General features: G+C 45.3%; 8 protein-coding genes across 8 annotated transcripts; 4 read left to right on the top strand and 4 right to left on the bottom strand.

Annotated features, from left to right (window-relative positions):
- Positions 1 to 362: 362 nt before the first annotated feature.
- Positions 363 to 1,547, bottom strand: GLAREA_08486 (uncharacterized protein; the record flags this gene model as incomplete). Its single annotated transcript, XM_008090530.1, has 6 exons — positions 363 to 506; positions 557 to 681; positions 745 to 851; positions 906 to 1,101; positions 1,151 to 1,314; positions 1,456 to 1,547. 6 exons carry the CDS (start codon positions 1,545 to 1,547, stop codon positions 363 to 365), a joined length of 828 nt encoding a protein of 275 aa, XP_008088721.1.
- A 1,013-nt stretch (positions 1,548 to 2,560) lies between these two features.
- On the bottom strand, positions 2,561 to 3,278 carry GLAREA_08485 (Fumarate reductase respiratory complex transmembrane subunit; the record flags this gene model as incomplete). The annotated part of the gene is made up of 3 exons (XM_008090529.1): positions 2,561 to 2,913; positions 2,971 to 2,988; positions 3,044 to 3,278. The coding sequence occupies 3 exons, from the start codon at positions 3,276 to 3,278 to the stop codon at positions 2,561 to 2,563; spliced, it is 606 nt and encodes a 201-aa protein (XP_008088720.1).
- A 267-nt stretch (positions 3,279 to 3,545) lies between these two features.
- GLAREA_08484 (LuxS/MPP-like metallohydrolase) lies at positions 3,546 to 5,236 on the top strand (the record flags this gene model as incomplete). Its single annotated transcript, XM_008090528.1, has 6 exons — positions 3,546 to 3,698; positions 3,747 to 3,872; positions 3,926 to 4,003; positions 4,055 to 4,749; positions 4,798 to 5,154; positions 5,206 to 5,236. The coding sequence occupies 6 exons, from the start codon at positions 3,546 to 3,548 to the stop codon at positions 5,234 to 5,236; spliced, it is 1,440 nt and encodes a 479-aa protein (XP_008088719.1).
- Positions 5,237 to 7,984: 2,748 nt separating this feature from the next.
- Positions 7,985 to 9,238, top strand: GLAREA_08483 (uncharacterized protein; the record flags this gene model as incomplete). The annotated part of the gene is made up of 1 exon (XM_008090527.1): positions 7,985 to 9,238. One exon carries the CDS (start codon positions 7,985 to 7,987, stop codon positions 9,236 to 9,238), a length of 1,254 nt encoding a protein of 417 aa, XP_008088718.1.
- Positions 9,239 to 10,411: 1,173 nt separating this feature from the next.
- On the top strand, positions 10,412 to 11,074 carry GLAREA_08482 (uncharacterized protein; the record flags this gene model as incomplete). Its single annotated transcript, XM_008090526.1, has 1 exon — positions 10,412 to 11,074. The coding sequence occupies one exon, from the start codon at positions 10,412 to 10,414 to the stop codon at positions 11,072 to 11,074; it is 663 nt and encodes a 220-aa protein (XP_008088717.1).
- Positions 11,075 to 13,063: 1,989 nt separating this feature from the next.
- GLAREA_08481 (uncharacterized protein) lies at positions 13,064 to 14,300 on the bottom strand (the record flags this gene model as incomplete). Its single annotated transcript, XM_008090525.1, has 2 exons — positions 13,064 to 13,753; positions 13,809 to 14,300. The coding sequence occupies 2 exons, from the start codon at positions 14,298 to 14,300 to the stop codon at positions 13,064 to 13,066; spliced, it is 1,182 nt and encodes a 393-aa protein (XP_008088716.1).
- Positions 14,301 to 14,846: 546 nt separating this feature from the next.
- On the top strand, positions 14,847 to 15,284 carry GLAREA_08480 (uncharacterized protein; the record flags this gene model as incomplete). The annotated part of the gene is made up of 1 exon (XM_008090524.1): positions 14,847 to 15,284. One exon carries the CDS (start codon positions 14,847 to 14,849, stop codon positions 15,282 to 15,284), a length of 438 nt encoding a protein of 145 aa, XP_008088715.1.
- A 1,422-nt stretch (positions 15,285 to 16,706) lies between these two features.
- On the bottom strand, positions 16,707 to 22,353 carry GLAREA_08479 (PAH2; the record flags this gene model as incomplete). Its single annotated transcript, XM_008090523.1, has 7 exons — positions 16,707 to 17,273; positions 17,319 to 18,581; positions 18,631 to 20,007; positions 20,078 to 20,500; positions 20,633 to 21,227; positions 21,325 to 21,425; positions 21,685 to 22,353. The coding sequence occupies 7 exons, from the start codon at positions 22,351 to 22,353 to the stop codon at positions 16,707 to 16,709; spliced, it is 4,995 nt and encodes a 1,664-aa protein (XP_008088714.1).
- Between the last annotated feature and the right edge of the window lie 708 nt (positions 22,354 to 23,061).

The raw sequence follows: 23,061 nt of genomic DNA, 5'->3' as shown, positions 1-23,061 counted from the left end.
CTTGTGAGTAGATCTAGTCTTATACATAGCCAAGAAACCAATGTTAGCAATACAATATTCCCAACACCTATTGTGTTCAAGCGCTGACAGATAACTCAATTTTCTTGCTTTTGAAAGGCCCTTGAAGCATTCGATGAAAGAAAGGCCGTGCGATAGAAGACGAAATAAAGAGAACAGATTAGTAGGCAATCAGTATTTAATATTTAGCGATATGTAGCAACCGTGATAGGCACACTAAGAATATACTTGGCACTCTTGCCCAGCCACCCCTAAAGTTCCACCTCCAACTAAATCCACCAGCAACTATAAGGATAAAATGCCAAAAGCCCGAGGTAGCAAACTATAGGGAAAATCTATGGGTATCAATTCAAAGCAACAATTTCTTCGTCGTCAGAGTCCTCAGTAAGGTCGATAGTGACTTTCTCTCCGGAACGTCTCTTTCTCCTAGAGCTCTGGCCATTATCGTCGTCTTCCCGCTCACGTTTTATGCTACTATCTGCGTTCCCCTTCATCGTCTTTGTCAGCAAAGAACCAAATAAGTAAGAGTAAGACTCACTGTAAGATCACGGAGGAAATTGTCTAGCTTTTTCCTCTGTTGCGGATTGAGATTCTCTAGATTTGCAGCAGGTTCCGGTGAGGCAGAAGGCGTTCTTGGAAGGATCAAAAGCCCTTTTAGGGATTCTTCTCGAAAGTCAGCATTTCGCGAGGCCAAGTGCACCGGTTATGCAAAATTGAACAACTTACCTCTTGATCGATATTTGTATTTGAATATTGCGATAGGATAGTCTTTGCCATCCATCTCTGTTACGTGAACAAATGATGGACTAGGTATGTCCAAAGATGGCGAGAATCTGAGATTAGGAATGATTAGCTGCAATGAGAAGCCTGATCCAGCCAGTACCTACGAAGTAGTGTGAGATTTTGCTTCGCCTTTTAGAGCCTTTTCATGGACTTTCGCAGTCAAAGCTGACGGCGGAGGTCCTGAGTGGCCAATTGAGGGTTCAGGTTGTTTGCCTCGAAAGATCGTGACAATTATGCATCCAGCCCCCTTCAAGAGTTCTGAGTCCGACTTGACTTCTTTCGTTCTCGATTCGTCAGTAGCTACAAGTTATTAGTGATACTGATTTCCTAGGGACGTTGGACGACATACTAATTTTGGCAAATCTGAATTTATTCAAAAGTCCACGGCCACCATGCCCAGCAGTCGAGATCTCGACGCCTCGGATGTTTGAAGTGTAAGGGATGCCAGTCTTTCTAGGCTTCAATAGTGCATTCAATACCAACCCACCCCTGGATTTCCCATCAATTGTAACTCTATGGATCAGAGAAGGCGAATCCCATTTGTATGAGGTATCAATTTCGAGTTTTACCGAATACTCCTTGTCCGAAGAAGATTTAATGTACTTAGTAACCGTCCTTGCAGCCTGATACTCAGCTACTGGACCGACAGCTTACTCCTCATCTTCATCGTCGTCATATTCTTCAAGTGGTTTCCCATCCACCCAGATCTGGGACTTGATGTGAGGAAGACTGTCAAGTACGGCCATATTGCTATGATACCAACTAGTACGGCCTTAGGTAGAACTGTTCAACGATTGAGTACAGACAAACAAGGTGCAGCTCAGGTCAGTGACTCGTTGAAAACGAGACGTCAACAATCGCTGGATCCAGGCCCTAAAGTTGAAAGATTCGGTGTTCGTATCTTATGATACGCTCTGACAGATGAGACTGAGAATGAGATGCATAATGGTACAGCTCGATCAAAGGATTTGTTGAATTGCTGTCATTGATGGATTCAGGATCTGGATTGGCGGACGCGTTCGACGAGGTGGTCGATTCAGGTGGGCACGTGATTGATGTTTGCTTGGGCCTTCACTAGTTCTCCGTACCCAGGTACTCTGTTATTATATTGAGGCGTCAGAGAAGCTTGCTCCTCCACAAAGTGCGATGGTATAGTAAACAGTAAGTTGTTTTGCTGTCATACGAATGTGAGCGGTTTGAAGAGAAGGCAGTCAGTCATTCTGCTCAGTTACAAGAAATCATAAAAGCCCCACATCAAACAATGATTATCAAATGTCTTTATCTGGGAAGGAAGGTTCATGATATTGAAGATACATTATTTGGTCCAATACTAAGACAAACAGAAGGAAATGCCGTGACGTTGAAAAATATCACTCTACAACTTTATATGCCGTAAAAGACACCCACGACAATGCAGCGCCAGGCTCAAGAGTGTCAGTCAAACTACAGTGTCACATTGTCTTACTTCATGGATCAATCAAGGACGAAATACCCTGAGCTTTACATTGAACAAAGCTTACCATGTCAATCTTCCAGACAATTGGGAGCTTCCCACTGAAGTATGTGAAAGGATAGGGTCAAACATTCATCAATTCATGCCCAATACGTTTTGGTGATTAACCCAGATCGAAAAATATTTAGCAACATTCTGGGGTTTTCACTTTACACGTAGAAAAGGGCGGCAAAATCCACCTGTCACAAACGTTGCAATGCATGCTCAAAGTAAAATACAACCGCATCCACCAAAACCACAGTATAATTATGCCTTCCAAACTCTCTTGATAGCCTCCGTAAGTCCAACGTCGTTAGTTTCGAATTCGTACAGTCCAACTCCGACGACAACTGTAGCCAGCTTCAGAGCCCACATAAACGCCTTTCTTGTCTTTGGCAATCGCTTGTCTGGGATATAATCGATGAGAACAGCTTCGAATCCGATATGTGAGTGTATAAGAATAGCACCGCAGAGAACCGCATCGGTCATTGGGTTTAATGATCCAGCAGCGAAGGGCGCAATTGTGAGAGGGACAAGTCCGGCAGATACTAGTCTTTCGAAAGTCCAGTGGTAGGAGCCGTGAGTTGGACTTGGATCTGGTACCGGAGCTGGTTCGTTCGCTGGATCTCAATTAGCATACTTCTGGAATTATGGACCTCAATAATCGACTGGCGTACCGGTTCCATTGACGGATTCTAAAGCACATATTAGCATTTATACGTCTACATCATAGCGACTTTGGATACGCACGAGGTAATGGTGGAAGAATTGGTCGTCTGCCGGTAGCATGGAAGGCTGCCACTCGCATTGAACTTGGAACAGCTTCCTTCATAAATCTACTGCGTACAGCATCTTTCGAAACAACAGAGGATAATGGCTTGTTGATGGCGGGGAAAGTAGGAGATGGCTTCGTCGAGAAGGCTTTCTTGGTGGCGACTTTTAGGCATGATTGCCGGAGGAGTGTAGGTCGGACAATTGATGCCATCGCGATATATCAACGAGCGTTGTCTCGTCGAATGTGTGGAACTGATAGGATCGTGAAGCTCAAAATGTCGTTCAAGCGATCATGCCGAGGAAGTGGTTCCGAGATCTGGCGGCCGGCTTACCTAAGTCATCTAAATTGCCGACGTCGTGATTGGCTGATGAAAACAGCTTCAGAGCATTTCTCGAGACGACCTTGAATTCCGGTAATCCACGACGTCCTTCCCAATTCAAAACAACCCTTTCTTTCCTACCCTCATTCACAGCTCTCATGGCGTCCCGGCGGTTAGCATTGAGTCTTTCGCAAGGTCTGCGAGGCCGCACAGGTATTAATGCCGTTGCTCCGCTGCGAAGGGGTTTTGCGACTCCTGTGGTGAAAAACGGCGTGAAGACGGAATCAACAACACTGTCCAATGGCTTGACCGTAAGATACGCCGTTCAGGTCTGCTAACTCATTGCTGATGATCTATAGATTGCAACAGAACACTCCCCATGGGCGCAGACATCGACGGTCGGCGTATGGATTGATGCTGGATCTCGGGCAGAGACGGACAAAACAAATGGCACAGCTCACTTCCTCGAACATCTCGCCTTCAAGGTACGACTCAATTGGGATGAACTGGGTAGATTTGGCGGCTGACGATGGTTTAGGGTACTACCAGCCGATCGCAGCATCAATTGGAGCTCGAAATCGAGAATATGGGAGGACACTTGAACGCATACACATCTGTACGTTGGAATTCATCGGATGGGCGGGATGGAAGCTGATAATATTTGTAGCGCGAAAACACCGTATACTATGCCAAAGCCTTTAACGCGGACGTACCAGCCACTGTCAACATCCTTTCCGATATTCTGCAAAACTCCAAGCTCGAGGAAAGCGCTGTAAACAGAGAGCGAGACGTTATTCTACGGGAATCAGAGGAGGTTGACAAACAGTTGGAGGAAGTTGTTTTCGACCACCTACACGCAACCGCTTTCCAAGGACAACCATTAGGACGAACGATTTTGGGCCCTGCTGAGAACATTTTGAGCATTCAACGAAATGACTTGGTGGACTATATCAAGACCAATTATACCGCTGATCGTATGGTTCTTGTTGGTGCTGGTGGTGTTCCCCACGAGCAACTGGTAGAACTCGCCGAGAAGCATTTCTCCACGCTTCCAACCGAGCCACATAGCAGTTCTGCCGCTAGAATCGCAGCAGCACAAAAGACAAAGCCAGAATTTATCGGTTCAGAGGTCAGACTTCGTGATGACACTATCCCAACCGCCAACATCGCCATTGCCGTTGAGGGTGTCAGCTGGAAGGACGATGATTATTTCACTGCTTTAGTTGCACAGGCTATTGTTGGAAACTACGACAGGGCCATGGGTAACGCTCCTCACATGGGCAGCAAGCTCAGTGGTTTCGTCAACAAGAACAACCTGGCAAACAGCTTCATGAGCTTTTCAACAAGTTACAGTGATACCGGGTATGTCGTAGCGAGCGTTTGGGAGTAATGTGTACTGATAATATCTAGTCTATGGGGTATCTACCTCGTTACCGACCAACTCACTCGTATCGATGATCTCGTTCATTTCACACTCCGAGAATGGTCACGGCTATCATTCAACGTCACCGAGGCCGAAGTCGAGCGCGCCAAGGCACAGTTGAAGGCATCAATCCTGTTGTCACTGGATGGAACCACTGCTGTCGCCGAGGATATTGGCCGACAGATCATCACAACTGGACGTCGTATGGGACCAGAGGAGATCGAGCGAGTTGTTGGAGCCATCACCGAGAAGGACGTCATGAGCTTTGCCCAGAGAAAGTTGTGGGATCAGGATGTTGCTGTGAGCGCGGTCGGAAGCATTGAGGGTCTTTTGGACTACAACAGGTATGTTCTGACAAGTCACGTGACCATTTTCCAGCTCTAATCACGTGATAGGATTCGTAATGATATGTCTCGAAATGCATAGAGAAGGCAGGAGCGACTGGGGAGTAGACGTGAAGGAGCTGCTGGCTCGGTAAAGAGTGTATAGTGAGATAGCGCGGCTTGTTGTACACATAGATTCTTCTACAATTTTCTCTTAGGCTTTGACCAATTGCGAACCATGATGGTAAACTAATGAAGTGACAGCAGCACAGGTCGTTTTGTGCCCTAAATCAACGCAAATCAGTGTTCCATAAAAGCTTTGTGTCAAGTGAAGGCGGTTTGGGGGGCAAGGGGTTCGCCTAGCTTAAGCGAGGATTTGAGAGAACTGCTCGCGATAGGCAAGACAAGTGGGAGTGCAAGCACGACATTTGCGCAAGACCATTGTCGAAATCTTTTACAACTACTACCTGTATCGTCTATTGCGATATTGGGAACTTTTAATCGAGCTGGAGCTCGTGAGATAACCGCAATGTTGAGAACCGTGTAAGGCAAAGACTAAATCGTCTAATGATTGAGTGGGTAAGCAATAGTAGCAAGTGTATACTTTTGTGTCTCGGTCGTGGAAGCCATAGTCTGGCTAGCAACCCAGGAGTACAAGTTACCTTAGCAAGTGGCTTTCTTAACTTGGAATCACAGCAGCCTTGAAATGAATATTCAACACCGAAGGTTCATCGGGAGTTGTGATTCAAGCTTGACGACCTTCTCAGATGACGCATATGACTACGAATGAAGGGCCATGGAATATTGAGAGGGAAGACTCGCTCTAAGGGAGGCATGGCTGTGATGGTGCCGATAGGTGCATGAACTCAATGTTCTCATTCATAACAAGGAGGGAGTGGATCACTAGAAGTAGTAGCTTCCTCTTTCACGATTAATACCCAAGTTCTGGTTTCTCAACACTTGGAATGACTGCACCCAAGACAGGTCCCACTCGAGGAGCAGATAACATGCTGGGACCTACACTGGTCATGAAAGCTACATCTAAAGCTTACAGTAGGGCTGCTTCGCTGGAGTCGACGTATTCAAAGATAATCTCGGATTTCCGGTGATTTGGGAAATCACTAGTTGGTTCGGATAATTTCAGATAATGTGTCGATTGATTTGTCTTGTCGCTGCTGCCGAAATGTATCGAGTACCGGTATCGTTGACATGATCGAGACAAGGTGTATCGACCAAGAGTAGTCTGGCAATCCAGACGACTTTCTAATTTTGATCTTCGAGGCTGTTGAGTAAGAGAGATTTAAGTTTTTGTCTAATTCGTTACTGAAAGGTAATTGACTAGTTGTTGCAAAGATAAGCGATCGGGAAACTTACTTGTGACATGTCCGAAACCGAAAGATGAATAATCTCTCAACGCTGTTAACATCCACTTCGTTTCATTCCTTCTATCAAGGAAATCCATTGCGATATCAACCGATAGCATTGCACAATCGTCTCCACATCCACTCGATCTAGCAATACCGCAATAAAATGAAGCTAACTTCTTGTTAGAGACCGAAACTCTAAAGCTTCATCAACTCTCCGTTCTAGGAACAACAGTCTTCTACTAAAGCTCTTCCGATTTATGTCTAAGTAAAACTATCGAAGTGTCATATATCTAATCGCCTTATTTACGTACTACAAGCCCCTATGGGGTATTCCTCGTCCCAGTATATTGTTTCAAATACACACTAGTCTATGTTCTGTGACGGGCAGTAATAAATTTTGTGTTATAATCCTTATATTGCTATCTTAGAAATTTGATTTATGTACTTCAAATGGTCTATAGCGTCCGCACAGGGCATCTCATTGTTATTCTATCGAGACACTAAACATGTGACTACGTTTTGTGTAACTGCGCGAGATCTTGCCGGATAATTCCGCTTTCTGACATCCTCACTCAAAACTAACCAAAAAGCTCCCAAGATCCTGTTAAGCATCCACTTTGCTATTTATCTTTGTTTGGGATAGTAAGGAATAGAATAAAATAACAAACATATGGATAATAACTAGTTGACCTAATCATGGCTGATTAAGCACGCCTGGTTCAGAAATATCCAGATACGGGTTTTCAGCTGAGGCTGAACGCCATGTGAGGGTATCTGTCGCATGGCAATCAGCCAATGCTGAGGCACTTTAGGCAGCACGATGACAGATCTACAACTTCCATATTCATAAGTCGAACGCCCTCTATACCCACCTCATAGTCCTGGAGAATCGCAGGCCTCATATAGACCCATATATACCCTGGGCGGTCTTACAGGACAAGCACACTCCATCTTCGAAGCCCTCAACGCCCTCTAGATTCTGAGAGCAACTCTTTGTTAACATGTTATACAAGTACGAAGCACTACCGAGTGCTCGATCCATCCGTATTTTAACGCTTTGTCCCGCCAAACAGCATGCCGACGCCATCAAATGCACGATCGAGACAATAGAGCTCGAAGTAGCCTCATACAATGCTTTATCTTACACCTGGGGAATGAATAAAGACGGCAGTGCTTCACAGGACCACAAACTCTTTATCCATGGCAATAAGAAGCCGATTACCCAGAATCTATTCGAGGGATTAAAGAGAATAAGACACTTTGATAAACCTTTACGCATATGGATTGACGCCGTTTGCATCGATCAAGAAAATCTTGACGAAAGGTCCACTCAGGTCACTATCATGGCAGATATCTATGCTTGAGCTGAGAAGGTCCTTGTCTGGCTTGGGGTCGCTGTTGAAGAGCAAGAAGATCTAATTATGCTAGACTTACTTAAGCGTATCAAGAAGCGCACAGAACAAATAAAGCCGTGGAATAATCCAATGTCCATGCATCACAACTGCTTCGTTCTTCCTCTCCTTAACGAGGACTCCTTGCCCTGTTCTGGCTGTGTAGCATACCAGCAGAGTGAGTCCGTCAATGGTCATCTCACGACTCATAACGTACATGTCGACTGGTTGGAAAAGCGTTTCAGATCCAACCCCTCTCTTGGACAAGCAGCCGCAGATATGACCAATGTGGGAATACGATTTTTCTCTAGGCGGTACTGGAAGCGCCGATGGATACTGCAGGAACTATCACTCTCGAATATACATCACTGGTACTGGGGCCAGCACGTTCTAGACATGTCAGAATTTCCCAATGATTGGATCAGTCACCTTGTTGGATCATTCTGGATGATTAATGATGGGCTTCGGAAAGCAGTGGAGGATCCTGCTAGAACTGCCTCTGAGAGGCGCTTGACCGCCGCCGTCTCCGATGATGTAATCGGCATCCCCTTCATTCATCGAACACTAGGGCTCTCATCATTGTGCAACTCCCAGAGCCCCGGTATGACGAGATTCACGAGAAAGAGAACGTGGATAAATTTGTTGCGAGACTTTCACTCATCAGAGTGCTCTGAACCCATAGACATGTATTATGCATTAGCGAGCATGGCCATACCCAAAATCTGCGTGAATTACTCGTCAACGGTCGCTACGGTCTTTCAGCAATTTGCTGAGGCTATGCTGGATAATGGCGAGTGGGTATGGGTGTTCTACTGTGCTGCAAAAACCGTGAACAATCAGCATCGAGAGCGATTGCAATTGCCATCGTGGGTTCCGGATCCACGCTCGGTAAATTTTCATTATGGAGGAAACGCTCCTCCTCCCATGGGGATACAGATATCCCAAAGCGACTCCTTAGTCTGCGACGTTCGCTGCTTAGGAGTCTTATATGAAAGTCACGAAGAGGACCTCAATTCGCGCTTCCACCTAATGTGGGATGGTCTCTTTTGGCAAGTCTGCAGCTCTCGTAAGGCATTAGAAGAGATCTCCGAGGTTATTCAGCCTAGCCCACTACAGCTCAAGGCCAGACGGTATGCTTTTTACGTACGCGAAGGGGATTTACTCTGCTCGTGCTTGGAAAAGCTGTCGTTTGAGGATTTATGGATAATCCTGCGTCTCGTGGACGTGAAAACTCAAACATACCAGCTTATTGAGGTGCAAGAGATGTCGCTCTCTAGGTCAAGCTCCGATACAGAACATGCGCAAATGTTTTCCAAATGCCCTAAGATCAAAGTGCGAATTGTTTGAACGTGGACTAAAAACATACTGTTGTGGTACATGGGTGAATAGGTACAGGATACCATGTCACGGGATATCGTGCTATCTAATAGTATCTTATACTAATCCTTAGTTCGCTATCCTTAGTGCTTCACAATTATATTAGTCTTTACTCTTAGTATACATACACTAAAATCTGTAAAAATGCACGCTAGGAGGTACGTTCCTTACTAAGACGTAAGTAGCTTTATCTATATTCTTCTTCTAATATAAAAGTAATATATAACCTTAGTGTCTAGACTAAGATTATAATTTAATTAACTATACCTTGTTATTTTTTAAGCCTACATCGGATTTTCTTGAAAATCGACTTTACCTAATTCCTGTTAAAACTCTCTAAATCGATAGAGAATTGGATTTTCTAATCTGATATCCTCTATCTATAGAAAATTTTCCGGAAATCAAAATCTTCTACGGACGGATTCTTTCAATTCCGAGAGTAGTTTTTTGTAAAAACTTTCGTACAGTCTAAAAACAGCTTGAAATTTGCCGAAATTATATAAACGCCCTTAGAACCTCGGACTCTATATCCTTCCGTTTTTTTAATCCGTAGGCGAACGTCCGAGCCCTTGCTTTTTATTCCTAAAGTTGTCTTCGTCGTTATCCTCGTTTATTTTGGAATCGTTCGAATTTTGGTCGAAATACACCTCAAATTATTACGATTGTCACGTCATTAGATGGGAGAGCTTCACTAGATTTTAAAATGTTCCAAAAGATCAGAGAAAGTGAGCTCCTAGTCACAATCGATTTACTACCACTTGAGATGAGAGGAGTACTTTAGTGGAAGCGGCGAAGACAAAACATGAAGAGGAAGCGAAAAGGATGCATGAGCAGATGGAAATTAAAAAGGCCAAGATTTAACGGGAGCGAGAAATACACCGCCAGCGACCTACCCAGATGTTTTAAGCCACGATAAGCCCAGAGCTTCAAAACGCGGCCAAGTCTATTCAACGAAAGTTGACCATTCATGAAGCGTTCAGGGCCTGCCTTCAGAAAATCTTTCCCACGGATGCTGGCCGCCCAAATCACGATATCGACGACGTAGACCCAAAGGATTTCGCGTTAGTAGCGCGCCATCAGAACAATTTTATGCAAAATCACCTTGACTTGTCAAAGGAAATTAATGCTTTCATTGGCAAAGTTATGGCAGAACCGACAGAGTGCCGCATCCAAGACAAACATACGATATTGAAATTAAACCTAGGACAGCTAAAGGTAAATTGGACAGTCATTGACGACGGCAAATCAACTTTGAATAAGCAGTCGTCTATCGGGAAGGGTCTCCAAAATCAGAACATCGGCACAGTGATAGACTTAGAAAAAGCGACACACGCTACGTCGACTGGAGCAGTCTCCGGAAATTCTGAAATCGCTACCGTGATAGATACAGGAAAAACGGTACCCAAAACGTCGACTGGAACGGTTTTCAGAACTCTTGACATCGCTCCTGTGACGAAGTTGTCTATAGAAAATGTTTCTAAAGTTCCTGACGATACAGCTCAAGAAAGTACAGAAGAAACTGCTCCCGCATCGGAGTACTCTAAGGCAAATGTTTCCGCACTTCTCAACAGCGTTGCTGTGAAAGATACCAACGAAATGGATGACGCAGCGGAGCTCTCTGATTCTAACGAAAATAATCCAAGAAAAAGGAAAGCGTACGCTTTGATGGAACTTGAGGCTATGACAAAGTCGCGAAAACAGACCTTTACTTCTTCGCCTCACACGCCGAATACGACTGACGAAAACATGAATCAGAAAATTACCGAAGGTACCTTTCGACGAAATAACAGTCATACGCCCAGTTGATCACTTGGTTCCAACGATTACAGCCCACGGCTCAGACAAGCTCATGAATTATATCGAAGCCCTATGCAATCCACACTATTCGGTGTAAATGTCGAACAACATGAGATGAAAGTGTTTTACTTAATTTTATAATACTCTAAATGATAAGAGAAACTGAGTTTCTGGAGATCTTCGATTTAGCATTAGCTAAGATGAGAGAGGACACTTCTCGCTATATAAGAGTACTACTCTTTAAATACTAAGTATACTCGAACGCCGCTACTTTTTAATTACAACGCTATACATCTCTGCTTAAAATCTTAGTAAGCTCGAATCAAACTCTGATATCCTCTCTATTACTTACTTATATCCAATTACTACCTTAGTGCTGACAAAATCTTAAACCCTGCCCACTGCATTCTTAGAACAAGTCCAAAAGAACCCCGGTTGCAACAAACAATTCCAAAAGTATTTCCCCCTTAGATGGTCTTTCCATTCCAGTCCTTCCCGTAGGCGAAGGCGTCGCTACCGGTCTAGTAGGTGTTGGCACTGCACTCGAGCTCGTGCTCGTGTAAGGATTCTGCGAACCAGCAAGACAACCGGTGTTCGAAACTCCAGCATTGAAACGACAGCTGGATGCTGGTCCTATGTCGTTGGTCGCTATTCTTTGTGTTATTTTTTGCCTTCTATATTATGGTTGGTGGAAACTCTACTGGGATTCGTGTATGCGAAACAACCATCGTCGAACTATCCGACACGCGCGTTGTTATTATAGGCTTGTAATTTCTGTACGTTAACGCCTCGGACCTGGACGCTGCAGATTGAGGAGTTGAGGTCTGGGGGAAATGATTGATCGTGGTTTATTTGGGTGGTTGAGTTGAACCATTTTTGGGTGCAGAATTCGATGGGGGCTGCCATTGTGCAGTTGAGGATGTGGGATTTATCGAGGAAGAAACTGTAAGATGGTTCAAAAGATGTCTGTATGTAAGTGAGAGATTTGAGTCTGCAAGAGAGATGATATAATTGAGAAGTTAGTGGTATATGGAAGTAAATCTATAAAAGAGATCTAACAATATATACTCGCTGCTCCGCACCAATCCAACTCAGCCTTACCACAATTATAAGCATATCCCCTCCGTGTAACCCACCTTCATCTGTGTAACACTTCCATCACCTGCCCACAACGTTATAACCACAATCGTATACCTCAAGTTTTATATCCGAGGCCCACTACGACATCCCCCTCGCTAAGCGAGGTCCTTAATGTCAAAACTCTCGACATGTCCAATTAGCTACACTTATTCGCTTCCAATGAGGAGTAAGGAAGACTATTGTTTAATGCTTATATGTTGTTAGTTGGTGGCTGATAGTAGGGCTGAGAGTGAGATGCTCGACTTCTGACGCTCTGCAGCCAAGAAGGCAGGTAGAGGTTTAAGTGAGCTTGGTCCTAATATACAGCCAAATCTTTACACAATCTTTCCTTAGTACTAAAGTTAGACATGTACTCAAGAACATCATCTTTATAAATGTGTAGCTGTTAAATAATCCGATAATAGCATTCATTTGCGTATTAATAGCTTGATTAAGCGAGATCTGTAACCTCACCCCTTTTGTGAAAATCCTTGTCTCAAACCTAGGAAATTCATCTGTAATCCTCTAACATCTAAGAAATCTAATTTGTATCAGGGGACTATGTTAATATTTGAAACGTGTTAAGACATAGGCTTATCTACCATTTGAATATTGTTTTCTGCCAATCTGCCAGTATACATTGTAATGCTATTCAAACAAACAATATGGACTATCTCCGAATACTCGACAAATTCAAAATATTAAGTTGATATCCATAGCCACCCATAGTAATCCACAGGTCTACATCTCCTTCAACTCCGCAAAACAAAAGCATAGAATATCAACCACTTGCACAACATTTTGAAACCCCTCAAGATCCAGTTCCGCTTCTCACTATCCTCCATCTCTATACAATATCTGGTCACTGTCGTGAGAAAATCACTCAATAACAATAGCCCGCTCTTCAGAGTCCAAAGATGGTAATTCCACTTTGACAGGGGCCTCAACTTGAGGTTTGGCAGCAGCTACAATACTCAGCGGTAAACCATCTAGTGCAGAAGCAAGTCTATTAGGCTGACAAGTATGGTGAGCAGCATGCCTAAATCCGATGAAATTAAAACCTGAACGTGCCCCTCTCTGTTCGTGTTCTGGGAAGGCGTCAGAGGCAGATCGTTTAGCGCTGGCCTTCGCTTCTGTAGTCGGCTGGCCATCAGATTTCAAGGGGGTAACTTGTGTTTGATTACTCGTGAGAGACGCTGTACTATTCAACGAAGGAGCTGGCTTGCGACAGAGAGATGCAGATACCGGGTTTCTCAATGAAGCTGGCTGAGTGCGATGCATCGTTGCAGATGTAGAGCCATTCATCAGGCCCTGAGACTTTCCAAGGCCTTCTGAGATCGAGACGGATTTAGACGGAGTTGGGCTTGGTGAGATTCTAATGCGCCGATCAGGTTCATCTGGAATAGAAAATTTCTCTTTGGCTACCGCCCTCGCATGTTTCGAAGCTGCCGCCACTTGATCACTTCCACATCCAGATTCTTTCTCTCTAACCGATGAACCACCCTCCTGAACCCGATCTGGTCTATAATCGCTCGCTGAAGTCGTCATCCCTTTCTTAGCACGCAGCTCCTACACACAATTAGCACATCCACCTCACCAACAACAAGTTTCACAAAGTACACACCTTAAGTCTCCCAAAAGCCCACATCCAAGACTTTCTCTTCTCCACTTCACTCTGCAACTCTTTAACCCTCTCATCTCTCTCGGCTCGGCATTCTTCAAGCGCCTTCTCACATTTCGCACGCGCTCGAGCGATCGCGGCGTCTTTTTTCTTGACAGCTTCTGTGTGTTTGGCTCTTTGTTCTGCAAAGATCGTCTCGCGACGCTGATGGCCTTGTGGATCGGAAGTATAAGGGGTCCAATTTTCTTGACATAGCTTTTCGAGTTCTCGTTCGCTGGGATTACTGACACTAAGACTAGATGGCTCGAGTGCTGGACCAGCTGGTGCATTTGCTGGCGGCCCAGAAGATTGGAGTGGCGTTGCATTCTGACTTTCACAAGTTTCAAGCCGGGAGATGAGATCTGCTTTCGTGCCAGATCTAACGAGAGATCTCTTTCCACATTCGACCTTGAGGATGTCGACTGTGTAGATCGACCAGTCTTTCTTGGGTGGCATGGTGAGGGCGTGAATGGCGGTTGAAGTGTAGCAAGCAACGAGAAAACAATGATGTGGGATTGCCTGGAGCTTATCGCAAAAAAAACCGCGGTTTTTTCATTTTAAAGGTGAGCTTGATTCGAATAGCAAGTAAGAAACGTGACTTGAGCTTCACAAAACAGTTCAGTATACCATCAACTTCGAATTTTGGTACAATACTAACCTTCCGTGCTAGAAAACGGCATATCTCACCATTTATCAGTGCCACATAGTCCTCAGCACTATCCGCAATTCAACTACAACCGCTTTCCTCTCTCTTCCCTACTTCAACAGAAATTCACAACTTCACCCCTATCTAACAGTAAGAAAGGATGTGTCGCAGCAACTCCCACACAAAGTCTCCTCCATAGTGCCACTTCTGCTGTTAGTAGCACCACTATGCCTGCCGTATATACAAGATCACATTTATTCCCCAAATACTATGCTTAAAACACAACCTCTACCCTACCCACTAACCTCGGCTACCCCCCAACCTCAGTCCAACCTCCTACGCACTTATCACCTTCCATGACTTTCAAATTCATGAAGGACGGAGATTGGAAATGGCCAATCAAAGACTGTGACACAAAAGCTGTGTTTCGCAGCTTGATAGAAAGACGTCGGCATCTTATGTCAAAGACACTGGCAGGACATAATCGGAGTGAAGAGCAGGCTTTGGAATTTGTCCCTAAATCGAAATCGGAGACCACCAGGAGCGCGAATCGGGAGATGAACAAGAAGGCCGAAGCAGCAGCGTCGCACATGGCAAGGGAAACGAGTTCTCATGATGTGAGAGCGACAGACAAAGATAGTATGACCGGAAGCATGTCAGAGGAACAGCCATCGGCAATGTCTGCAATTTCGGCGAACATACCAAAACGATCACTTCTGCGGAATGAAAAGGAAGAGCGGAAGAAGAGACAGCGAACGATGATCGTTATCGATTCGTCAGATGACGAGATATGAGAAGGCGCAATGTCAAACATAGTCTTTGATTTGTTTTTCTTTTTGAGAATTATGGGTGTCGGAAAAACTTACGTGTGAAGCGTATGACAGTTGTTTGAGATTTACTGAGATTTGCTTCGCTGCACTATAGTTTGCAAGTTTAGAAAAACGAGATTAAGAAGATGTTAATTAGCTTCGCGTAGATAAAATAGCTATAGCTGGGCTAGCAATTAATAAGTCTGCCACTACATCAAAAGATCGCTCGAGTTCTATAGATGATTTCCTTAGTCTGTAAAACGAATTTTATTAATTCAAAAGCAAAATCGGTGTAGGTTTCAAATCTCCCTTATATAGATCGTTACCTCAAACTTAGTCACAGAGATAAGGGCTTCCTTAATCAACCTGAAAGAAATCATAACGGGTTCAAGTGACCCCTTTTTCCTCGGCGTGAATAAAAATCTTGGGCTTTTCAATCATCACTATAATCTTGTTCATGACTTCTGTAGAGCTCTCTACCTCAGCTGTCATGATCTCCCTGTGTTCCGATCTTGTAGCCATGTCCATTACCCAAGGAGGGACTCAAGCGTGAATTGATATTCTCGATGTACCCGCATGATTGAATAGCTACCATCAGTCTGCTGAAAATCCCATTAAAGAGTGCTACTTACGAGGTCATGCGACACCCTGGCCTAGTTACCAGACAATTTCTTTTACGGTCATGACACTGAAATACACACTGATCATATCTCATCTGTCTGCTCACTCTTTCCATTAGCTAGATAGAAAGTTCCCGGTCTCTCAGGCTCGAGATCGACAATCCAAGTAGCAGTCAAATCGCGACATTCACGAAAACAGTTGACAGACTGTACGGACTTTTTGCAATTGAGCTCAGCAAATATCAAGTTCAAACAGCCACATATGTTACCTACCGCGAGCCGGTATCTCAAGTTCTCGTTTAGTTTAGGCGAACCCCTGCGTCCAAAATGCCTTTTCGATGTAGGACAGCTGAAGGGTTTTCGAAAGGATCATTGAATATGTGCAGCAATTCCGGGATATAAGAACCGGGTTCTGGTCGATCCGCGGATTTGTTGCTATAGATGTCACAGCTTATCACATTACAACACCCCTAACAACATCACCACATACCACATCTCCCATACCACACTCATAAGAAACGATTATCATCAAAAACCCGAGTCTATTCACATATAATACAAAACAACTCCCAAAACTTCGCTCCTCTCCCATCAGAATTTTTCACCACTCTCCCACCACCAACAACCGCTCAACCCCCACAACAAAACATCAGAATGCTAGTACCCTCCAAAGCGAAACAAACATCCTAAGAAACTCGTCGCAATGCCAACGCCAAAAACATAGCATCCAGGACATCCGCAAGTAATAGTACGCCACGACTCCATCCCAACTATACCAAACCGACCACTACGATCCCATAACAACATCCTCCCCATTGACAACCTCTTCAGTCCCAGGAACGATGCCATTCTCCGTCCACTTCTTAAAGTCCATATTGACCTTACTCACCTCATCATGGCTGAGGTTCTTCATCCACGCGTTATTCTTCTCGAATTTCTCCTTGAAGCGCTGAGACCTAGCTTCCTCAAACTTCTGGAGTCGTTCGCGGGCGGCGCTGACTTTGGTTTCTGGGTCGATGGAAAGTGGTTTATCGGTGTAGATGAAGTATTCAGAGCCGCCGGCCTTGTACATCATCTTATAGGTGTTGACGCAGATGCGGAGGGTGAGATCTTCTTGGTATGCGAGTGGTTTTGGAAGAACGCCGCCTTCTTCGAAATGGGCGTCTGCTGATGCGCGGTTGCGAGTGAGTATGGTCTTGTGAAGACGGGAACGTGGGATGCCCTCGGTAGGCTCGGTGCGGATATAGGAAGATGTGTAGTATTGCCATTTCTCCATACGCTCCATGTCATCGAGATCAAAGGTGGTATCATCGCGCATAATCCATTGGACAGTGGCTTCTGACTTATTGGGATACTATAAATGTTAGCGGAGTACTATATACCCAAGCACAAAACTTACCCAGCGAATCGAGAACAAATCTCCATCTTTGATATACCTATCTGCCTGCTTACGCATGTTGATTTCGAGATTGTACGTAGTCTCGCGATTTTGACGATTTATATAAAATTGATCAATCAAATCAGGCGTCTTCTCCTTAGCATCAACACTTGAGCAAGTTGCGCCCAACCGGCAAAGAGTCTTCAAGAGATCAATGATGGTATACAGCGTCCACCCTTTGCTTAGATAGTGACGTCGAAGCCAGTCGTGATACTTTGCGTCTTCAACATCGCCGTTTAGGTATTCTTCAATAAGATTCAATGCTTTGGAGTAATATGTCTCTTCTGAAGATGGCAAACCATTGTCCTCACCACGAGGAAGGAGTCCAATTCTTTGAGCTGGTTTGAACTCTGCAGCACGAGCTCCTGCCTTTCTCGCTTCTTCCTCGCTCTCTTTGATGTCTTTCAATCTGCGATAGAGGGTTTGGAATATGCTGAAAAAGACAAAGATTGTCTGGTTGCAATAGAGCGTGTAGTCATTACGCTTATATGGCTGGTCGGTCTTGAGCATAAGATCTGAAGCGGACATCTCTCGTGATCCAGTCACTGCTGTAGCTCCAGGTGGTACAGTCGCCCAGCGGTCATTTGTAACTTCGCCGGCGGCTTGGTCTTCAGCTGCCTCAGCAGATTCTTCCTCGCCCACAGACTCAACATCCGGTGTTGATTCCTTGCTGCCCGTGGCACTTCCCTCTTTTTGAGCACGACCTCTTACGCCATTTCGGCCCTTGTCCAACACACCTCGTCGCAGATCGTTCTTCTTTCCGTTGACCTGTCGTCTACCACGACCGCCATTTGGCAATTCAGTCGGAGTGGCATCGTCATCCTCATCATCGGGCGTCCCCCGATCAATGTGGGCAATACTATCTGCGATAACCTCTGGCGGAACATCAAAGAATATGCCAACGAACTTCTCAAAGAAATCCGAAATCCGTTTGCGCTCGTGGCTGTTGTGGTGGGTAGAATTTGAGGCATAGAGCACCATGAATCGTACAACATCAGTGATGACTTGCTGATCTGTAAACTCGTAGGAGAACTGGTATTTCGGTACCCTGCCTTTGAGGCTGCGTTGGCGTCTCTGCTCTTCGTGCTTGGTTTTGATGGCATCGACGAGATGTTTGGCGGCGAAATGTTTCTTGTCGGATTGCTTGGCTTGGATGCCCATGTGATCAAGACTCTTGAGGTACATAGATTCTGTTTGAGCGTGCCAGACCTTTTCCCATTCGCGCTATACAGCCGTTAGCTAGAGACTATAATGCCAAACCTCGTATACATACCTGGGTAAATCGCCATTCTTCATCCTTCTGCTTCAATCGAGCCAAGACGATTGGCAGAACTGCGCATGGATCCTTAAAGAGATCGGAAGCGACCTCAGGACCTCGCTCCCCATAGATCTTCTTGAGCACACGTTTGTAGATCGCCTGGCTCTGACCACCAAGGCCAATCGGCATACGGAAAACACGTCGTTCTTCAGCGCTCAGAGATAAGAGGGTTTGGCCGATAGGTTCAAGAAGCTGGATGACCTTGGCGTTGGCCTCGATATTGAAGTCGTAGTCGTGGCGTTCCTCTTCGATTCGGTGAAGTGCCTCTTCAAAGACATTTTTGCGATGAGCAACGAAGCCGGAATCCTCTGAAGCCCATGTTGGGTGGGAAGCCCAGTCGTCATTTAACACAGCGTTACACATCTCGTCTCGACCGCTACAAGGTTTTAGACGTTCCTGGAATTTGTTAACTCTTGCTACCAATGGTTTCAATTTAGCCGCAATTGCTACAGCTTTTGCGCGCTTGCTCTGTAACAGTTCCTCCTCTTCGGTCTTATTGCGCTTCACGGATAAAGAAATCGACTCAACCAAGGCCATAGCTGCCTGGTAGTTGCGCACGATACATTGACCATGTGGTATGTACAGGTAGTTGGTGTTGGAATCGTCTACCAAGCCAAGACAATTGCCGTGAAGGAGACACTCCGCAGCAAATCCTGGATTGGGAATCTTTTGTGAATACATGGTGAAGAACACAAGTAAAATCAATGTTCGATGAATGTGTCTGTACTCGCGGTCTTCGAATATTGACCAGTTGTTGGAATTCAAGCTAATGTGGCAATTCGAAATTGTCGCATTAAAGTGAAGCTGAAGATTCGACAATACCAAATGGCAACAATAGCAACTTTGCCAGACCATGGTTTCCCAGCCAGCGAACAATGACCGCACAAGGATTAGAATAGTAAGAAATAATGTACGTACCCTTCTTGGTAGCAAACGATAACTTGGACCTAAACCCCTGCAGTTACTCAAAGAGACACGACCTGTAGGCGGCTTTGGTCTGTTGTCAATAACCTCATCCTGACCTTCATACCCAACAAACGATCTAAACCAACTCATCAAATCAGGGTTCCCACCGATGAATGCGCTGACTTTATGTACGAGAACATTTCGATCGATAAGATCCTGCGAAAACAGGTTGCAAAGCTTCAAGAACTCATTCATGGTGGATTTGTTACCAATGTATTTTTTGACACGATCGAAGAAAGCGAGCTCCTCTGATGAAGCAGCTGATGTTGAAGTTGGAGGAAGAGGTTCAGGAAGGACTGGTGTCAGAGTTGGCGAAACGGCAGGCGCATCCGGTGCATTTTGCTTGTTGTGGGTTAACTTTGCTCTCTAGGAAAAAAAGACAGTCAGTATACTAGAAACCAAAAGCATATTAAAAGAGGGCGTCAAAAATGCATACCTTGTTACCTGGCCCACCTAGTCCGCCCGTTCTGGAATTTTCAGCCATTGTTATCTGAGGAGTAGGTGCTTGCTGATTATTTCGGTTGCGTTTCTTATTCTCCTTGGTGCTGCTGGCCGGGACTGCGAAATTGCCTACTGGTGGCAGCTTTGCTTCACCCCTTGCGTAGGACGTCTGCGGTGTTTGATTCGCAGACAAGGCTGCGGCAGCTTCTTGCTCGGCTGCCATCTTTGCAGCAGCCGCTTTAGCATGCGCTGCAGACTCCGGTAGAAACTGTTTGAAGTCCTCCAAGAGATCTGGCGCTGTGTTGAACAGATGTGTAACCTGGGCGTAGACGTCTTGTATTGGCTTCGATTCTCTCTGATAAGTTTGTAGGATTTCCAAGAACTGTTTGTAAATTTCTGGACGGTCCTGAAATCGATTCTACAACGAAGATTGAGATTAGCATTACTCGAGCTGCGGCTTTGGTGGCCACCGTCGGCATAAGAACGGCAAGCAAGCTCATTCACCACAGCTGGTTACTGAATGGGAGGGAAAGTGACTATCACAACTTACCTTTATCTTGTTTACGTAACTAATGGCATGGTTGAATTCAACAGGTCCTCCACGCTGTTTCTCCATCTCTCGAATACCAGCACCATTCATAATTTGAGCACCTGGTGTAGGAGTTTGTGCATTCCTGGGAGGTTGACCCAAAGTTGCTACCGCGTTCGTAAGTTGTGATACTCCTCTTTGTTGCTGGTGGTGCACAGCAGCAGCAGCTTGTTGGTTCTCATAGACATTATTCTGATTTTGAGCATGACCGTATGCCGGGGTCACATTCTGATTTTGTGGACTGAAAACCGCCTCCGGACTCTCGATACTGTGTTGTGGCTGCTGTTGTTGCCAGTTGCCATGCCGCTGTGCGCCATAGTAGCCATTGTTCGAACTTCCTGGCCCCATAACTGCTTCTGGTAACGCGCGTCCAGCGCCGGTTATCGATTGTACTGTAGTTCCCATGGGCGTTGTGACTCGAATGGTATTTGGATCATTTCCTGCACCGCACTCGATACGGTATCCAGGTGGTAGGAACGTGTTGAAGCCTTGTATCAGGTTCGGATGGCCAGCGAATAGTTCGGACACGCGATTGATGACCCCTGGAGTATCAATACTGGATTTAGGTAAGCCTTTGTCAACAATCACTTATGATTCACGCAACAGAACAGTTTTCTGTCGCGTAATAAACGCAAACGAGAAGGTGCGCTTACGCTTGACTCTTAAAATCTTTCATGATGTCCAGAAATCGATTGTAAACATCAGGTTGGTCCGCAAACTGAACCTTGACTTGATCCAAGTAACTCAAGGCATCCTAAACACCGTTAGCCACAGCTTTGCCATCATCAATACGATTTCTGAAATGGCAAGATTTCTTTTAAGCTCAGTTTCGAATTTCTAGCGGTGAGTAGTATCGGTGCTGAATACCGAGAGCAAGTGCTCTAGCATACTCGCTTATCTCTACCACTGTCTCCTTTCCAACCAAGGACCAAAAGTCTCGGATAGTTGCGTCTGACCATGACATGGGCAGTCAAGCACACTCGCTTTCTTAAAAAGAGGGCGAAGGTACTTACATTCAGAATAGGCTGCTGTCCACCTTGCCCCAAAGCTGGGGCACCTGGCATCTGATGTCCTTGTGGTATCTGCGCTCCAAACGAAAGTCCTTGCATTCTCGCCGCGTCTTGTTGCTGCTGCTGAGCTTGTTGCGCCGCTTGTTGCTGTGAATGAAGTAGCAATGGTCCACCGAATCCGGGAGGTCCGCCTTGAGGAGGGCCTGCTGGTGGATTCGGACCTGTATTGAGTTGTAGTAGACCTGGGCCAAAGGGTGGTATCGGAGCGGCATTCGATGTATTGTGCTGAGGAGGTCTATTGGCGTCACTGTGAAGTGGTCCTCCAAAGGCATTTCCTGGACCGCTCGGCGCACCAAGAGGGCCAGGAGGAGGAGCACCTCCATGATTTGCAAGCAAACCACCTGGACTATGGATGGCACCTGGCAACCGTGAAGCTACAGGTTGATGTAATGGGATCGAGGCAGTATCGTTCTGATGGGGTGGGACAGGCTGGAAGTGGTCTCGGTGCTGCCTCTCGCGTTCCTGACGATCCTGGCGTTCATTATGTTCCCTTTCACGTTGTGCTAAGAGGTCTTGTTGTTGCTGTAACGATTCTTGTGCCCTCCGCCGATCATCATTCTCTCGTTCTCGTTCGGCTCGATCGCGGTCGAAGCCAGGCCCTATGTTGTTCATTTTGATAATTTTGTAGGCCCCTCACCAGGATAGTTATGATGCCGATGATCTATGGACTTTATTCGAGGATATGGTAAGAGATCTTGAGAAGATAGTAAGCTTTTGTTACATCAGAAGATATGTCCATTAAGCTGTCGCGAAGGTTTCAAAACATACAACTTCTTTTCTCGTGGGCGAAAACTCGGTTTGCGTCGTTTGGTACTTAAAGTGAACACATATCATTGACTAACGAGATCACAGACACAGTGAATGAAGTTTCATCTGACGATAAATGCAGGATATCGCAAGAACTGACGAGCGCTGATAGTGTCGCAATGATTCTCTACCCTTGACCTAAACCCAAAACGGTCATATTCTGCCATGCTACCGCTTTCTGCCCCTGAGCCTCGTCCGCCTTGCCAATGACGATGGTTCTGATTGGGGGCCATTTTCGAGGATCAGCTCATAGCGGGGACCCACTTATACCTTCCGCTTCGGACTTATGGTCAGGCGGATAGCGACTCGGCTAAGGCGGGCCGAGGTAGATGGACGTGAGTGAAATATGGCAAGCCGACAATCATATTTCCCTACACTTACAATTTACAGTCAAGAATTTAAATATCTGCGTTACGTAATGAAAGAATAATTGACTTCTCCTTCCTTAAATTTTATCTTATTATATCTCAAAAAAAATAAAAAAAATAGAATAAAAATCGATTACTATATATT

The sequence above is a fragment of the Glarea lozoyensis genome (assembly GCF_000409485.1).
Source record: "Glarea lozoyensis ATCC 20868 chromosome Unknown GLAREA9, whole genome shotgun sequence".
Taxonomy (NCBI): domain Eukaryota; kingdom Fungi; phylum Ascomycota; class Leotiomycetes; order Helotiales; family Helotiaceae; genus Glarea; species Glarea lozoyensis.
The sequence above is the reverse complement of the archived record's forward strand: the minus strand, read 5'-3'. Positions and strand labels throughout refer to the sequence as shown.